This window comes from Corvus cornix, chromosome 1A, assembly GCF_000738735.6.
Source record: "Corvus cornix cornix isolate S_Up_H32 chromosome 1A, ASM73873v5, whole genome shotgun sequence".
Taxonomy (NCBI): Eukaryota; Metazoa; Chordata; class Aves; order Passeriformes; family Corvidae; genus Corvus; species Corvus cornix.
In genome coordinates this window covers 62,946,445-62,965,257 of record NC_047057.1, presented here as the reverse complement: position 1 = coordinate 62,965,257, position 18,813 = coordinate 62,946,445, and the positions used below count along the sequence as shown (strand labels likewise).

The 18,813-nt window shown below is 40.0% G+C and overlaps 1 protein-coding gene across 1 annotated transcript in view; it reads left to right on the top strand.

Moving 5' to 3' along the window:
• ANO2 (anoctamin 2) overlaps positions 1 to 18,813 on the top strand; it is a 187,613-nt gene that overhangs the window by 70,064 nt on the left and 98,736 nt on the right. Inside the window, exons 9-10 of the mRNA XM_019292734.3 lie at positions 4,122 to 4,163; positions 7,515 to 7,579. Coding sequence (XP_019148279.3) covers positions 4,122 to 4,163; positions 7,515 to 7,579 — 107 coding nt within the window. The remainder of the gene's footprint in view (positions 1 to 4,121; positions 4,164 to 7,514; positions 7,580 to 18,813) is intronic.

The window sequence follows — 18,813 nt, the reverse complement described above, 5'->3', positions numbered from 1 at the left end:
TTATCATTCCGGTACCGTCTGGAGTTCTGTGTGCGGGAGACCGGAGCGTTGACTCTAGATGCACTTCTTGTGGTAGTTGTCCCTCTTTTTAGTTCACGTACCCGAGCTGCTAAGGAGGAGGTGGGTTTTCCATCCCACTTACTCATGTCTTCTCCATGTTCCTGAAGGAAAAACCAGAGGTTACCTCGTGGGGTGTATCCTCTCTCCCTGGTTGGGGGTCGCCGGCTCCTAATGGCAGAGACTCTTGTTGGTTCTGGCAGGATGTGGTAAATCTCTTCCTTAAGTTCCTTTCTCAATTTCTGATGGCCTTCTTCAATCAAGCTCCGGACTTGCTCAGCCAAAAGACTTGTTTCCACGGATGAGACATGGGTGCGAAACGGGGCTGTGACGGTGTCCTCGTAAATCCTCAGTTTGTTCACCAAGACGCCCACCCTGTCCTCGCCTTCCCTCCATTGCAGCGTTGCCAGGTAACGGGAGTATATCTCTGGTCCAAGGCGTGCGAACCTCAACCACATCTGTGACGTGCACTGGACACCATCTGGGCTCTTAGGAAATCTCTCATCTTCTGAGAAAATGATCTCCAGCACAGCCAATTCCCTCAGGCACCGGATACCTTGTTCCATTGTGCTCCATTTTCCTTGGTGCACCTGGAGGTCTTCTTTACAAAGGTACCTGTCCCTTACACTTGCAAGCAGTCGCCGCCAGAGGCTGAGGGTTTCTTGGGTTCTCCCGATCCCCTGGTCAATGACCACATCCCGGGACAGAGATCCCAGTTGCCTGGCCTCACTTCCGTCCAGAATGGTGTCATTGGCTGCAGCGTCCCAGATGCGGAGCAGCCAGGTCAGGATAGACTCGTTCGTCTGGCGGGTGAATTCCCTCCGCAGGTCTCGCAGCTCACCCAGGGATAGCGACCGAGTGATGATCTCTGGCTCTGCCTCTTCTGCTGGGTGCGAAGGTCCTGCTGCATCCTCGTCAGTCACTATGCGGACTGATTTGCTTTTTGATTTCTTCTTCTGCACGGGGGCAACTGCAATCGGTTTAGGCTGTTCTGGTTCAGTGATGGTTTGCATGGGGACGCTGACAGTGCTTTTGGTTCCCTTCTCCTCTGTGTCAGTCTGTGTGGACATGGACGCTGTTGTCTTGTCTGGGTTCTTTCTCCTCTGTGTCAGTCTGTGTACATGGATGCTGTTGCTTTGTCTGGGTTCTTTCTCCTCTGTGTCAGTCTGTGTGGACATGGACGCTGTTGTTTGCATTTGGTTCTTTCTCCTCTGTGTCAGTCTGCGTAGACATGGACGCTGTTGTCTTGCATCTGGGTTCTTTCTCCTCGGTGACAGTCTGCGTAGACATGGACGCTGGTTTGCTTTGCTTTTTCTCCTTTCTGTGTCAGTCTGCGTAGCATGGTGTTTGTGCTTGCTCTTTTTCCTCCTCCCAGCAGCGTGCCATAGTATGTTTGTTTAAGCATGGTGTACATGCAGGCCAGAGAAGAAAAGAGAAGAGAACTGACAGCAAGTTTATGCCGTCTTTGACATCCAGAGGGAATTCAATATTTTCAAAAACTGCTGTGCCTGGCCTGAAAGGCTGGAAGAAACCACTCTCTACTCCTCCCACCAGGGGCTGGGTGCGATTGTTGAGGAGATCCCAGACATAGGAGCCCAGACTAGGACAGCCAAACAAAACTGAGTATATACTCCGAATGGTATTCATCGCCTCACAGGTTATTATGCTGTAGGCATAATAAACCATTAAAGCAATTCTCATACCATTCCCTGGTTTTAACAGGAGTAATACTACAGGCAGGTAGTTCCCCATGTGAGGAAAAATATAGAGAGCAAATACAGTACCCACAGACAAGCTGAGCACCATGGTGAATAGGTTTCCGTTAACACAAATTGTAATTCTGACTTTCTCTCAGAGCTGCCCCACGTTGGGCGCCAAATTATGTGCTAGTTTGAAAACAAACCAGTGGAGGCACTAAGTCAGAATAACAATTTAATGGAAATTAAAGAAAAGGGGAAAAAAAAAAGGTAAAAGAAAACACTGTCAAACTGACAGAGTCAAGGTACAACCTGACACCCTGTTAGGCAGGGTGGTGGTAGCAGTCTGGTAGAATGGTGGCTGCAGTCTCTGAAGCAGTGATCCTGTAGTAAAACAGTCTGCTCTTCCTCAGGAAGTCCAATGGTGGCTGTGTAGCTCCTGTCCTCTGGAAATCCAGTGGGAAGCCGGTGTCTCTGGTGTTCAGCCTCAGATTATATCCACGATGGGATGCTTGGTTCCTCCCTCTGGGTGGAGCATCTCACAATGGGGTAATGAGTCATGAGGCAAAGTGTTGATTAGGCTCATTAACAGAAGATAGTCCGGAGGGAGTTATCTCTGAGTCAGGCGGCAGGACAATGATGGGCAATTAACAGAAAGATAGTCTGGGGGGAGGAGGCAAGGAAACACTGCCCCACCTGATTTCAACGGCTGATGGGGATGGTAATAGAATACACTGCAACCCAGGACAATATGTCACTAAGGCTTTCCCATCTCATTTTAAAACCACTCATCAGGAAATGTTTAAGGATTCTTTTAAACATCATTTTGTTATTTTTTTTTATAGGACTTCATTGTTTACTTTGCACAAGAGGCAGGACAGTGCTGTTGGAAGTGCTTAGAGAAGTCTTTGGTTTTCATAAACATGCTTTATAGTATCATAAGATGAAAATAACAACACTTCAAACACACTTGCTTATGGATTTTTTTACATCTTTGTAAGGCTGAATCTGATTCTACTCCTATGGTATTATACAAGGAAACCTTATTTACTTCTAGCATAACTCTGAACCACTGCAAACTTCCAAACATTGAATGCTTTCAGGAGCAGGCTTGACATTATCCAAGCATAATTTCCTGATTCTGTTAATGCATGTAGTTGTACATGTCTTTGTATCAAGGGAGAGTTTTATTGCTACTGCCTGTCTAGCATCTCTGATCAGAAGGTTTTCACCAAATACTTCAGAACAATGTGTAATTTGACAATGAAATGTTTTTCATTGCTAAAGACATGATAGCTGGTTACTTTTTTCCTGGGCATTGAAAGCAAAGAGGCCTGGAATCAATTTTTATATACATATTATGTTACTAATTATCATAAATTACCCATCTTTGGTTGCCTTTTTTATGGAACAATGGTTTTCGCCTGCAGAGACTGAGGATGGAATTGCTGTAAGAGTTGCAGGTCTTGAGAGCCAGTAGGGATCTTATGTCTGTCTATAGGTGCTGCAGTCACTTGCTGGGGATTCCCTTGCTAAACTCCCTGGCAGTGTCCAAGGCCAGGCTGGATGGGGCTCTGAGCAAGCTGGGATAGTGGAAGGTGTCCCTGCCCATGGCAGGGGGACAGGAACTGGCTGATCTTTAAGGTCCCTTCCAACCCAAACCATTCTATGATTTCATAACCACAAACTTCAGTGGAAGTTTTTGGGGGGGTTGTTTTTAATTGTTGGCCAGTAGGACTTCATGGTTCTGACCATTGTAAAAATTCAAGAAGGACTTCCAGATGCTTTGCTCCTCAGTCATGTGGCTCTTTGCTGTCAGGGTGAACAAGTGGTCAAAAGAGTCTTTGTACTGTGCTGTTCACTGAAGAAAGAGCACTTTATGGAAATGAGTTTCTCTGAAAAATGTTTTCCACAGTCAGGGACTCCTATGTTGTTCTATTCTTTGAATATTGTCAGTTATACAGTGCTCTCCCCTTTGGAATGTCATGAAATGAAAGCTGTAATAATGTTTTCTCTTCAATTATGGCTGTTGACCACCTGAATTTTTCTTTTTCTTTAGGCATTGGCACATTAATAGCAAACAATGTTTATGATGCAGCCTACCCACTTCACGATGTACGTATGTCCTATTAAAAATCCAGTTCTCTGCTAGTGTCACTCAGGAGACATCAATTCATAGACACAAATATTTGCTGTCTATGACAATGAAAATATTTTCTAAGTGTGATTCTAATATGAAAACTCTTCTATAAGTACATTTCAAGTTGTGACCTAAAAGTAAAATCAACAATGTAGGAGCAGCTGACCAAACTTTGATTTAGTTTTATCTGCTTGTATGTCAGTTATTAAATTATTTTCTTTCTCCAGGGTGAATATGAAGGCCAAGATGATGACATGAATGAAAGAAAGGTAAAATACATTGCAAAATTTATTTCATATTATATTTAATGTAACAAATGATGTTTTAAATCTCATTGTAAAGCATTAGCCATTATACAAGCAATTAGATGTTTTTAGAAATGCATACATTTTTTGAATTACATATTTCCCTCTATTTCTGCATATAAAAATGTTTTTGCAGTATTTTTAGAAAGTCTTCTTATGAAGTATGTCAGTAAATTTAATTTGATATTCACATCTTGAAATGCTTCCAGTTTCCCTCTGCATACATAGACAAGATTGTCAACCTGTCAGGAAGCAAAAATTGTTAAATAAGTCATATAATAATTTTCTTTTTGCAACCAAATTCTACTAGAGAGCAGTGGTTACTAAAATAAAACATAGTTGTACTTCTCATTTGATTGTGCATTCAATTAAATTGCATGCAGTTTCTGAAAATCTGCTTCCAATTATTTTGTAAATAAAGTTTCTAGCTATCAAAAGACATTCAAAAATAGATCAATACTCAACAGAAACAGTGTGAATTCAAACTGTTTTATATATATATATATATGCTTAATTTTAGAAATGGGAAAGGAACGTTTAATTTCTGTAATCTATTAAGATCATTTCCATATTGTTCTCTAATGTTTGCTCATTTTATTTTCCTTGATATGCTAACAATAGGATGGGAAGTGCAGAGGGAAAATAGTAGGGAGAAAAAGGGGATGAGGGAAGACCGAAGAAAAAGGGAATGTTTCGATACCTCCAATATTTGCATACTATGAAGACTGAATTAATGCAAACTGGGGTCATACAAATAAATCTGATTTCTCCAATGCTGAATTAGTAAAGTTTGAAATCATAATCTTTGTAGTTTCTTGGTAAATAATGTTGCCATTCAGCCACTAGATGTCTTCATGTGCCACATACAATTTAAATTAGAGTATGAACCTGGGTAAGCAAAACAAAGTTAGAAAACAGACTATAAAAGAAGCTTTTTTATTTGTGTCTGTTACTTTGAACTTTTTTGTTCATGAAGGAATTGTCTGCTCTGGACTTTCAGAATTTTCTCTGAGTGGCAGCTCCACAGATTAGTGACTTGGAAAGCAAAAATTTTAGAGAAAAAGACCAAATGAACATTAGTCAATGGAGGAAGATTGGGTACTGTGGACTGGGCAGGCAGAGGGCCTAGAAGGACCAGTGTCTGGAAAAATATTCCCCCTACTAGTTGTATTTTTTGCTGCCCTCTTTTTATTCTGCCTATTAGGCTCAGTTATGAAGTGTTAAGTATTAAAAACATAAAAGCTTCTTTCCAGAAATACTTCATTGATTATTCACATATGTCCCTGCTGCCTAGGCCTTGAATCTTCTGTAGTATTCCTATGCATAACATCATCTGTTTTCTATCTGAATCTAATAGTCTCAGTGTTTAATTTCCTGAAGGACCCTGATCAGGTTTAAAAGAAAGGAGGGCATTTTTGAGCTTTTTTTTTTCCTTCGGCCCTCTTTTTATTTAGCCCATTTTAACTTATCTGTATCTTCCAATTCAATTTTCTCTTGTATAAGCCCCAAAAATGAGTACTGTTTTAGAACAAAAATGAGTAATATTGGCATAAATACCCTTACCAGTTAAGTAATTAATGTTTATGTACCAGTTTATAACATAAAAAGTTAATCCTTATCAACCTTCTTCATGATTACCTTGGAGAAAATGCACAGTGACACCACACCTTTGTCCCCTCCTATGAGAATTAGAAATCTTCAATGAAACCCTCAGATTGAGAGGGCTTCAGTCTTTCCTAAAAGTAAAGGAATGTCCCTGTTTCAGTGTGATTTCTGCGCAAAAAAAAAAAAAATCTTTTTGAGAAAGGTATTGAACAGCAGAATGGTAACAACTCACCATGAGTATTAACACTGGTTTAGTCTTTTTTAAGCTTCTGGCCCACTGGCAACTTCATTGCTGTCCCTGTATTTGCATTAAAAAATCCATGAGGGCTTTGTAACCTACCTGGGAAATCCACTGTTGTCACATACTACAGCAGCATCCCTATGATTAGAAAATTCTCATAAATTTACGTGAAGTACCTGTTCCTAAATGGAACGCTATTATAGACAGAGCTTTCTTTTTGCTCCTCAAATTCCATTCTATAGCTGTGTTCAAAGCAGCCTTTGGGTAGTGTACTAGTTTGAAAGCAAACTAGTGGGAGACACCAAGTCAGAATAACAATTTAATAGGAAAATAAGGGGGAAAAAAACCCCAAAACAAAAATAAAGGCAGAAAACACTGGGTTAAACTGACAGAGTTTACAGCTCTGAGTCCCTGTTAGGCAGGGTGGTGGTAGCAGTCTGGTAGAATGGTGGCTGCAGTCCTGAAGCAGTGATCCTGTAGGAAAAGGGTCTGCTCCTCCTCAGAAGGTCCAGTGGTGGCTGTGTAGCTCCTGTCCTCTGGAAATCCAGTGGAAGGGTTTTCTTTGGTGTTCAGAGTCTCAGATTATATCCACGATGGGATGCTTGGTTCCTCCCTCTGGGTGGAGCATCTCACAATGGGGTAATGAGTCATGAGGCAAAGTGTTGATTAGGCTCATTAACAGAAGATAGTCCGGAGGGAGTTATCTCTGAGTCAGGTGGCAGGACAATGATGGGCCATTAACAGAAAGATAGTCTGGGGGGAGGAGGCAAGGAAACACTGCCCCACCTGGTTTCAACAGCTCCTGAGGATGGTAATAGAATACACTGCAACCCGGGATAGGTAGTTTTGAGAATGTAATAGTTTTAACTTTCTTTTGTATATTTGAGTGAATGCATTTCTTAATATGATTATTCATGGAAATTAATAGCAGTTTGCAGGTAATGCTGTGGGGGGTAATGGCAAGGGGTGATTTTGAATAGGCAACAACAAGTATTCATATAAAAATATCAATATGGCAGCCAGGACAATCCTCTTCAGTGAAGTTGTGTCACATAAATCACAGGAATGAAAGAGGGAGTAAGGAAGACTATCCCAAATTCTTTGCCTGTTGCAGTTGAGTATATTGTGGTCAATCTACCACAGGTCCTGCAAGGTTTCCTTTTATGCCTGACCCTGTTCCAGCTGGATTTCTCCCACTGCAAGAAGCTTCTGTAGGATCTGGGCTTTCCTTTGAGCTCTCTGTAGGCTGTGGGTGAATTTGCATATCCAACAGCAGGCGTGGCCTTGTGTGATGTCCCCAGCATGGGGACAAAACTGTTTTTTCTATGGGCTCCACTGGGTATAGCAGCCCCAGGAGTAGAGCAAATATTTTTAACTCTTAGAAGATGTTTGTGAAAAAAGAAGGGATAACTCGTTTCAAGATAATTTTCAGTTTTGTTTTGTTTTGTTTTGTTTTTTTCTTTATTTAGTTGCTGTATCAAGAATGGGCAAGATATGGAGTGTTTTACAAGTTTCAGCCTATTGATCTCATAAGGTAATGTGGACTTGGATAAAACACCAAGGGACCTGGTTCTGAGGTGATGTAGATTAATTCACTTCCACTTCAGCAAATGAAATCTTGGATTGATCGGAACATTAAAAATAATGCCCTCACCAGTTTTCTGTGGCTCTGATGATAATTTACTATAACAAAAATACACTCAACAATTATTATGTATGCTTTTGTATAGTGCTTATTCCTGGAAGAATGTCATACTTCAGTTTTTGGGGGTTTTAGGTATTGATTTGTTCAAAGGAGAGGAATTGCCATTTACATTGGTGAATTTTTATTGGAGGGTATGGTCATAAAATCTGGTGAATAATCAGAAGCTGGTGTTCACATCATGAATCAGTGTGAAAGTATTTGACAGTTTTGAAATTGATTTGATTTTTTTACTCCTGGTTTTACAAGTTTTATTCATCTGAACACATCCATATGTGTTCCCAGTGGGGTTTTTTTGGTGTATTTATGAATTTTTTCCTTATAAACATAGAAGAAGCTGGCTTTAAAATAAGACAAAAAAACCCAGCCATGATTTTTAAGGATTTCCCACAATATCTAAAAGAAAGCCAAAACAAAACAATTTTTGTTGTCTTGTATTTTGTTTGTACTACAAATACTGAGTAAAGAAAAGACATATTTGAGAATACAGCTGACTAGAAATATTCTAATGCAAGATGTCTATCTAGGAAGACATGAACTGGGATATTAAGAAATAGAAAAAACCTCAACAAATATCTGTTTCTGCGTAATTTGTATATATAAGAAAGATGGCATTTGTTACCATTTATCTGTTGAATAATCAAACTCCAACTAGTTTTTATTATATGATCTGCCCCTATGTGATTACCTGCAAAAGCTGCTGTTGGCAATATGGATAGTCAATAAGCTTTGTAAAATATTTTCGTTATATTTTGAGTTAAAGCTGAAATGCTGCACGTAGTCTTTCAAAGAGTTAAGCACTAACTTTTAATGTGGAGGAATTGGTCCTTACTGGGAAGAAGGTGTTTCAAACTGGCAAATGGAACTGAGACCATCAAACCCTACCAAGGTTCTGCAAGGCTTTGAAATTTCCTCTTTTTTTGCCTCAAAGGTTTTGAGGCAAAATTTATGTACCTTTTGTATGGCAGTTACTCTGGGCCAAGCTGCTGTATGGAACAGGTAAACTCAGAATGAGATTACAACACCTGCTGTGTTGTCAGTAAATATTACAAGCGTTAAATTAAACTGTGACTGGCTAGAGGAATTCTCAAGTTTTAGCAGACCTGACAGCTCAGCTGAGTTAAAAATAGAGGTACATCTGCTTACACTCCATCTTCATTTGTGTTTTGCTGTCTCCATTATAATGTTTCACTGTGCTGATATGATTTCATAGAAATCCTGTGGTTTAAACTTCTATGAGAAACAAAAAGAAGACCAGCATGTGCAATTGATTGTCTGTTCTCAGAGATTACTTTTCTTGCTTTTATCTTCCATATTTTGCTTGACTGCAAGTTTGACTGTTACCACTAAAATAAATGTGTTTTTTATTTCCTGGGTAATGTTAGAGCTTTAGTGTAGATGTACCTGGAGAATGGCCACCCCCTGTTTCTGCCAGTGAAGTAGTTTCTTCACTTTTGTACCATGGGGGTATCGAGCTCAGCCTTGATTTGGATACTTATTCCCTTGGCAGACATCAGTCACACTTTGTGTTTTTTGATAATTTACTGTGACCCTCCTTTCTTAGATTGCTTAGATTATACTCAACTTTGCTTTCTGGTTTTTCTGGTGTAACTTAAGTTTAAATCCAGATTTTGATGGACAGATGAAGCAGCATTTATCTTTATACTCAAAGCCTCTCCTGCCTGCTGTTTTCAAACACATTGACTCTGTTGAAGCACGCTGCTAAATTTCTAATATAGCTTGCAAGTATTAAAATTTTTATAGTTAAGATATTTTGAACTATTTCTGTTTCACTCTTATTCAGTAGGAATGCAAACTGAAAGTCGTTCTTTAACTCAAGTGCCTATGCTGGAAGACTAGATGTGGCACTGTAGAATTATTACAGATTATTCCTGGTGCCTCTGCTCCTTCCTTCTGACCACACAGTTGTTTCCAGTTCCCAACTGATTGTACATCAAAGACAGGAGCCACATACTTGTTATGCTCACTCTTGGTACAGACTGGGGCTTCTCTTCTAAGGTCTGTAATCCCCAGGGAATTTAACTGCATAGTCAGTCTTGGAGAACTTTAAAGTTCTTAATAACAGAAGGAAATAAAGGACCATTATAATATTTACCAACAATTCCATTCACTCCTGTCTCTTAATCTGTAAAAATATTCTTCTCTGGCTTTGTGGACCTCTTTGGGCTATAAGAAAAAGCAAATTTTTTTTGTAAAATAAATGCAGCTGTGAGTAAGGAAGGTTTCACCAAATAAGAACACAGTGGGTGTTACATATTTCTATTCTACAGCAGAGCAATTTCAGTTAAAGACTTAAAGGAAATACGTTGTGCAGATTGTGCAAATAGTACAGTGTGAATTGAGGTTTGATTTGTAAGATGTTATAACACCTCATCTCTCAGTGCACATCCAGATATAAAAACTCATTGCTTGAAACACAGTCTGCCTAATGCAGTGCTTTATTTTCAAAAGCATGTGAATGTCCAAATATGAATTTCAATTTTTTTTGTTTCTTTTTAACTCACATGAAGAGGATTATAAACAGTTATTTGAGAGAGAAATCATGAATTTTTTGCTAAAAGATACATTAGGCAAAAAGTACTGAAAATGGTTTACCTTGTCTTAGTGATCTCCGGAAGGTCTGAGGGATATATTAAAAACTAGAGAATGAAAGCTGCAGTTTTAGAATGTGCAGAGCTCTGGAGGTCTGTCTGTTGTAACACACCTTTTTTGTCATCCTAATTTAAGTATTGATTTTCACCAGAGAGGAGTTTCTCTAGTGTGACTTTTTTGTATGAAGGCACTTGTCAACAGTAGTTCCTCTCAATCCTTGCACTGTAATATAAAAAGTGTTATAAAAACATCTGCAGTTTAGTGATTTTCTTCTATTTTTGATGATTTTCTTTTCTCAGATGAAGATGAGTTCAAGCTCAGATTTTAGCAAGTTCTGCAGTGATGCTACTGTTGATCCAGAGACAGGGAGGATGCTCCTTAAGAGTTCTATAGCCCTGCATAAAGAAAGCAGCGTTTATAGTTTTATATATATTACTGAATGTTAATCAAAGTTTTAACAACATGATTTTAGAATTAATAGCTTGTCCTTAGACTTTCCCTCTGCTCAAAGCAGAGCTGGCTTGAAAGCCAGATCAAATTGCTCATGAGTTTTGAAAGCTCCTGGGATGAAGATCACACAGCTTCAACTCTTCCAACACAGCACCACTCTCAAGAAATGTTTCCTTCTCTTTGGACCAAATATTCCTTGGACTGACTTACATTCATTGTTTTTTGTCTTTTAGCAGTGCACCTCTGATGAATTATAGGAAGTGGAAAAAAAAAACCCCAGCAAGTGTAAGAAGTGCAGTAGAAATTTATAATAAATTTTTATTTCTGGCTGTAATGCAACATTTATCACTTAGGAGCTCTAAATGACAGATGAAGGGAGTAATCTAAGGTTACTGATGCCACAAAGAGGTGGTTTTCCTCCTGAGACAAAACTTTAACTCCTGGAAAATTGGCATGTTGGACATCTTGAAGCACCTGCAGCTGGGAACCCATGTAGGAACTGAAATTCCAGGAGTGGACAATCCTTGTAGAGTGGAGGTCCTCCTTTTATCTCTTGATCTATTAATATAAGATTACCTCACCCTAGGAGAATCAAGCAGAATTGGCTCATTTCTAATTGTGGTGAAGCTTATTTTAATATTACTGCTTCTATAAGGTGCCAGCTCATCTTCTAATGGTTTTTCATATTTTAATTTCTATTTCCCATTTCTAGAACTTCACCAAACTTCTTAGTAGCTAACAGGCTACATTATCTATAGCATGGTTACTTTCAAAGCTCCAAGTGCCTCTTGCTGTAAAGCCTGAAACTGGGAAGAAATGTAAAGATTGAGACTATGTATACAATAACTCTTTTTGCAGGAGCAGGTAGGAAAGCCTGTTAACTAAAATATTATTTATAGTGAATAGAACATAAATCAAAACTTGGGAGTTTCTGTTAGTCAAACTGTCTAGCTAATATATTCCCTCCTTCCTATCTTTGACTGTGTTTTCCATTGGTATGGAAAATTGTTTCACCTCAGTGTGTAATGAATTCTGGCCTTTCATTGTAGTGTACCCATGTTGAACCTGCTCTTGACAGAGCATCCCCAGTCCCCCACCCCCGTTCCTGCCATGAATGCTGTGTTCCTAAAGCCTGAAGCTTGCTGTTTTTAAAGCAATGACAGACCTGTGATCCATAGTTTGACTGTCTTAGATCTGGATATTGTTGCCTTCTCTTTGAGTATCTTGGGGCCTGCATAGGACAGTGCTCAATGTAAGCAATCAGGCCCCCAAATTGTCAGTACTGGTTTGCCTTTTGACCTGTTGCTTCTTTCATCAATCTGCACCAGAAAAAACCCAAACCTGGATGTATCTGCTTACCCTACTTAGGGTAGTTTTAAAAGAGAGATAAAGTAAGAACAGGGGAGTTCTGCTAAAATGGTGTTTTTATTGTTGTTAGAGATAAGTGTTTCTTCCTTTGCAAAAAAGTGGTTAAGATCAATTTGTGGTACAGCTTGCCCCTAACTGAGCCCTTCTATTCTGCCTAATGCCTGAACAAATGACTTCTTCTTTCACCATGATTTTTAATCACATCTTCATCTCTTTTTTGCTCCACATACTGTGTAGAATTCTCAGGACTTGAAAATAAAGTCTGTGATGTCCAGTCCCAGAGGAAATGTTGTTCAGTCACTGCTTATCCTAACTTTGGGGTTATTTATCCTCAAAGTGGAGATTCTTCTGTATGTTTTAATTCCTTGGCTTCCCTGTCCCTCCTCTGTTATTATTGTGAATGAATCTTACCAAATATCCCATCTTTTTGTTTTTTCCTTTTTTTTTTTTTTTTTTTTTTTTTTTGTGGAGTGCAACCAGTTTGGCAGAAACAACCCGGTAGCATCTGGTTATCTCACAGGGACTGAACAACCCTCCCTGATGCACTGTGTGCGTGCAATTCTTCCCTGACCGTCTTTAGCAGGCAAATCTTCAATGTTCACAGAGATTCTGAGGCTGTCTGCAAGGAATTCTGTTCTAGGAAAAAGACAAAACAGCTTTAAACCTAGGAAAGTGCAGTAATCGAGCAAACATAGCACTAAGTACAAAAATGCCCAAGAGCTCTACCAGTGTCTTTGACACTTGTCCATCCAGCTCCTTTCCAAAGCTCTGCCAAACACCCGCCTGAGGCAACAATCTGAGCACATCTTCTCCTGTAACCTTATTGCACTTTGAGGCCAACATCTTTTTAGAGTTGCAAGAATCTCTACATGAAGGTTTCTTCCCAACATACGGTACGTCCAGCTCACAGTTCATCATCATTAAAGCTCTCTGGGTGCAGTGGGAAGTGCTATGCCAGCATCCACTCATCCTTGATGTCCTTTTTGCCAGGTCTTACAGCAGAGAGCTTCCTGGAGGGAGCCAGAAGCACGTGGGACCCTGGAGCAGAGTCTGAGCTTGTGAAAAATGAACACTTTCCCCATCATTACAATTCTTTTCCCTTTCCATGGTCTCATTACCCCCCTACAACCCCGGTTTATTTATGAATGGCCTTTATTATCATGTTGTGCATCCATGAAGATGGTCTGCCTTTTAGGAGTTTGATGCTAGAGCAGCACTTTTCAGCTGAGTTGTATGGAGTTCTCCCTCCCCTCACTGGAACTTCTCATCACAGGGCTTACCCAAGCGCTCCAGCCACTGTTTATTGCAAAGCAGAGGGGTTTTGCTCGTGGTGCATAAATCACCGAGGAATTTGTGTTGAATTATTCTGCTGGCTGCAGGCCTGTGACTGGAGTGAGATGATTTACTTACAGCTCTGCATTTCACAGACTTTGCCAGTCCTGTAGGAAGTGCTTCTCTCTCTGTCTCTTTTGGCAAGAGCTTGGTCTTATTTATTGTTGCTTGTGTGAGAGATGGAATTTTAAACCAGTAGGCTTGGATTGTAATGGTGAGGAAAAACAGATCCCTGCTTTCTGATAAACATATTCCCAGGCTTCAGATCACTGTCTGAGCACTAGGATCCTCATTACCACCCAGATTCCTCCCTCCTGCAGTGGGATTTTCAAAAGCTAGATCCAGCAAAGGGTGTGGGAATCTACACCAGGACTTTTGCAAAGTCAAGGCTCTGAAGATTGAGGTTGTTGCACAACTTCCTGGGGTCTCCCCCTTGGACTGTGGAGTTTTGTAGGCAGCTAGAATTGAGTTTTCTTTGTGTTAAGAACTGTCTCAGGCAAAGTTCAGTAGTGCCTGCATGATGCCTAAATTTCACAGCCAGAAACTTATATTTTTGAATGGACATGACTGATAGGTCCCTTCCAAAAGGTGTCTTTGGAGGTGATATCAGTGTATTTTGATAGAAAATAGAAGTTTGTCCTTTCAGACTGGAGAAAAAAAAGACAGAGGTGAGAGGCCAGAGTTGGAAACAGAAGTTGTGCACATTTAGATATTTACATGCATGTGAATATTTGTAGGCATCTAGAGATGTGTATGGCTGGGAACTGCAGGGAGTAGAAAACAGGTGCTGCATTTGGGTGGTTACAGTTCTGTTTATCTTGCTTGTGGAACTGCTCTTGATGTCTTAATCTCTGCAGAAGGTTCTGGCTGTGGCTTACTGGGCTGAGAGGAGGTTCTTTTCTGGCTCCTGAGTGCTGACCAGGGGTCAAGACCAACCCATTTCTGGTTTAAAGGTATTCCCCCATACTAAGATGCTTTTTATGAGGATCCTCTTTGCACATAAGTTATGTTAGGACAGGCCATGGCTTTGTCTGATCCAGTCACTTGTCTATAACTGGACAAAACCAAGATGACAAGGTAAGAGATCAAGAACTGGGCACCACTTAAAAATTATCCTCAGAAAACACAAGCTTAAGGAAAGCTTTCAATATGGGAGATCTTTGAACTTCCACAGTCAGTACAGAGAGCAGAAAAATTAACACTTTAATGGAATATTGAGCAGGGGGTAAGAAAAGGATGGAGCCAGGCTCTTTTTGGCTATGCCTTGTGACAGGACAAGAGGTGATGGGCACAAATGAGGGTGAGGTAGATTATCCTGTAGTTCCATAGGTCCTTCTTCTTGCCCTTCTTGAAAGTGGGGGTGACATTTGTTTTCCTCCAGCTTTTGGGCACTTCTCCCATTTGCCACCATCAATCAAAGATTATCAAGAACTACCTTGCAATGACATCTTCCAGCTCCCTCAGCCTTCATGGGTGCATCCCATCAGGGCCTGTGGGTTTATGGATATCCAGTTTGCTTCAGTATTCTCTGACCTGATCCTCTTCCACCAAGGTGATGAAAAGATAATTTTTTATACTTGTTTTTAATTGGAAATTATGCATCTGTTTATTAGCCACCAGATGGTGTCTATCTGACAGCAGTAACACAGTGCAAGCACTAACAAGGACCTTCTTAATAAAATACCCGAAATGAATTCAGGATCTGCAATAAGGGTTAGCTATATTAGCTTGAAAAGCAAAAGAGCTCTCATTAAATATTAGTTATTATAAATGAAAGCTATTTAGGAAAAGAAGCCAGTATTTGAGGTTCAAACTCTAGTTAAACTAGATGAAAAAGAATCAGGCAAATTATCTTGTGGAAACTGGAGGTTAGGGAAGTGATGAGATGTCAATGACCTCACATTTGTTCAACAACAAAAAGGCAGAAGAGCAAATTGTAATAGGTATTAAAAAATAAGAAGAAAAAGACTAAGTAACCTCCTTTCCAGTGTAGAAGAAAGGCTGATTCATATTAAATAGGTTACTTCTTATTTGTATGTGTTTATTATAGAGGAAATATTATCTGTATAAGTGAATGAATTGCTTCTTAACTAGAGTGTCACTTGATGTCCTGAGTTGATTATAGAATGCAACTTCCTTCCTCACAGGTAAGCTCTGATTGACTCCCATTAACATTGACTTAGCCTCAGGTAGACATGGATTTTTAGTTTTCCAGGTTTGGAAGGTTACTGACATTTTAAAAAAATGCTAAATAAAGAGAGAATAATGTAAAGAAAGGTGAGGAGAGGCAGTGTCCATGAGTTGTTTTATGCATGAATTCTTGGAAGTGACAGGCCAAGCACTGCATTCCTCCTGCTGGAAACGCCTCCCCTGAGCAAGGTGTGCTGTGGCTTCTGCAGTCTCAGGGACATTTAGAACTTTTTTTACATTAAGAACACGACAGGCAACATCAACAGTATAATGTAATCAGGCACTGAATCCTTTCAAACCCGTTCTGAAATTTTGTGTTGTCCCAGAACAGAGAGGAGAATGCAATTACAGTACTTCTGACTACCCAGCATCGTGTTGTTTGCTTATCCATTTGGCAGTTGTCAGCCTTAATTTCTGTCTCAGTCACATTACATGTCTACTTATTATGCTTCTATTGTTCTTTCTCCTACAGTCAGTAAACAAAGGCTTTTTTCAGTTTATACTCCATCACCACAAGCTATGCACTTTCAGCTGTATTCTGACAATTTCTTGGAATAGAAGCATAAGGTTTATGAATCTGTGAGGCTCAGGGAGTGGCTTGTCCTAGTTTTATTTCTTTGCAGGATAAGGTTTGGCCTTTTGATATTTTAAATTGCAGTTAATACCCAAATTATTATTATTATTATTATTTACCCAAGATTTTTGGATCCACTAGAATTTGACAACTTGAATATTCCCTTCCTCCACACACATCACCTTCTCCCTGTTACTCTGCTGAAGAGTAATTTTTCTTAAGAGCCAAAAAAACTAGGGAAAAACACAGTTTTACCTCTAAATAAAATTGAGAATTTCTGTTCTCTATGGAGTTTTGACAGTGGGTTTTTTTTTTTGTCCTATAAGGAATCACAGTTAAAATTCCAGAGTGCCTTGGAAGATAAAGATATCTGTAATTTAGGTAAGTTTGACTCCAAACTTAAGTACCATTAGAGGACACAGAAAATATTTGTTAAGAGTAATATTTTCAAACAAGAACTTTAATGAAAAGGGCTTGATTAAATGGCTCTGGTGGCACATTTTGTCATTCTGTTTTCAGGGGAAAAGGGTCAGTTTCTCAACTCTATTCAAAAGCACACTTTTAATCACTCTCTACTGGACATTCTTGATTTTTGTGTCCAGTATGGGGGGAAAAAAATGTGCTTTTAACTTGGACAGAGGCTCCTTTCTTTGTTTTCTGTATGCAGAACCAGTTGGCCTTTCTAAAGGACATCTTCTTTCCTACCTCAAACTCAGATGCATTGCAATTTATCTGAGGTTCTGTAGTCGTTATGTTTTCCCCCCTCTTATAATTTTAATAAGAAGAATTTTTCAGTCTCTTGACATGTTGTTCCAAGGGGGATTGTCTTCTGCCAGGATCTTTTTTGGCTTCCATATTGCTCCATTTGGTGCATTCTCTGTGTATCTGGATTTAGCACTGATATTTTCCTTCTTGAGACTGCCTGCGTGGAATATGTGCTGTCAGGCACAACCATGGTAGAAATCTCCAAGATCTCTGGATGCACAGCAGCCTCAGTGCTGCTGCTGAGCAGTAATTCCACCCAGGTGTCCCAGATGGTTGTAATAAATGCTTGAATCCTTCCCTGAGAAAATTTTCAAGTGAAGAAAGAACAGCAAATCCAGAAAAGTTTGGACATAGGCAGCTCTACCTGGAGTGAAATCTTGGGGTGTTCAGCAATGTTCCTGGTCATCTTGTAGTGACTGGGGTTTTCCCTATGCTCCAGCAGTCCTCTTGAAAGAAGTCTGCAGTTTTGAGATGGAAAATTCCAACGGTGGGAACTATTATCTCAGAACCAAGGAAAATATCTGTGTTCTAAACTTATCATGTGCTAGAAATTGCTTCTCACTTTCTAAGGGTAGTCACTGTTCCACCTTCAGTTCAATGGTAGATTTCCTTCTGGTTGCAAAACCTTGAAAGAATAAACTGTGTTCCTGGGAACTGTTGCTGTGGGTCAGAGAGGGAACACGCACCTGGATATGGCAAGAAAGTTCTAAACTGGCCTTGGCAGTAGAGGTATTCTGACATGAAACTGAACTGTTTGTCCTTCTCCCCAACAGTAGAAACACCCAAATTTCACCCTCAAACTGTGCAAATAGTTTTATTTTGAAGGCGTTAGTAATACATGTGACTTGTTTGACCTTTTGCACAGGGGAAACCTACCCAAGAGGCAGCTGTAAATCAGTTTCGTTTCACATAGAAACTGTTGCATCTAAATGACTCCTCCACCGAAGGGGTGGTGGAATGAATTGGGAAACATGAAGTGACAGCTGGCCTAGAGTGGGGTATGGAAATTTAAAAACTGAAGAGTTCTGCACAGATTTCCCAGTTAGGTGACTCAGTGTCCACAGTGCCTTTTCCTCGCTTTTTTAGCTTTTTTCCTGAACGTCTCCGGAGTTCTTTCCAGCGTGTGTCACGCACCACACACTTTATTCGCATTCCAGGTACCCACACTTGTTTTTGCAGAGTCAAAACTTAAGGGTGTGTTCCTTCTTTCTTTCTCCCCCCTTCCCCAGACCTTAGTCTACTTATAAATTGCACAACTTGGCACGGGAGCACTGTGACCAACGTGCAAGCAGAGGGTTTAATAATCAGTTATTCTTTTTGATGTTGGTTTTGCAACCAGACAGACCAGAGTGCATTGCAGATGTCTGGTTTAAATGTTATATGGATGAAGCAGAGGAAACCGAGTCAACGTTTCTGCTTCTCAACTTTTCTGGCCTTCTCAACATTTCTAATTCTGTGAGGGAATGCACTTTCTACAGGTGGTTGTTGTTGCTGCTGTTGTAGTTTTTTAATGCTGTTTCTGATAATTTGCAGGAAGAACAGCTCTTGTTCGGCTTCTGAAGGAGTTATGGGTGATTTGGCCAAATCTTTCCTTAAAGGCATGATTCTTGTTCAAGAGAACTCAGGATGTGGTAGGTGGCCATTTAACCAGCCATTTGCAAGTCTTCCAAAATGAAAGGCACAGATTTTCACTTTATGCTTTATCAACACACAGAACAAAAGCCTTGGGTGCTGCTCCTGATAGGAGCAGTACACATTCTTTATCAAAGCCACT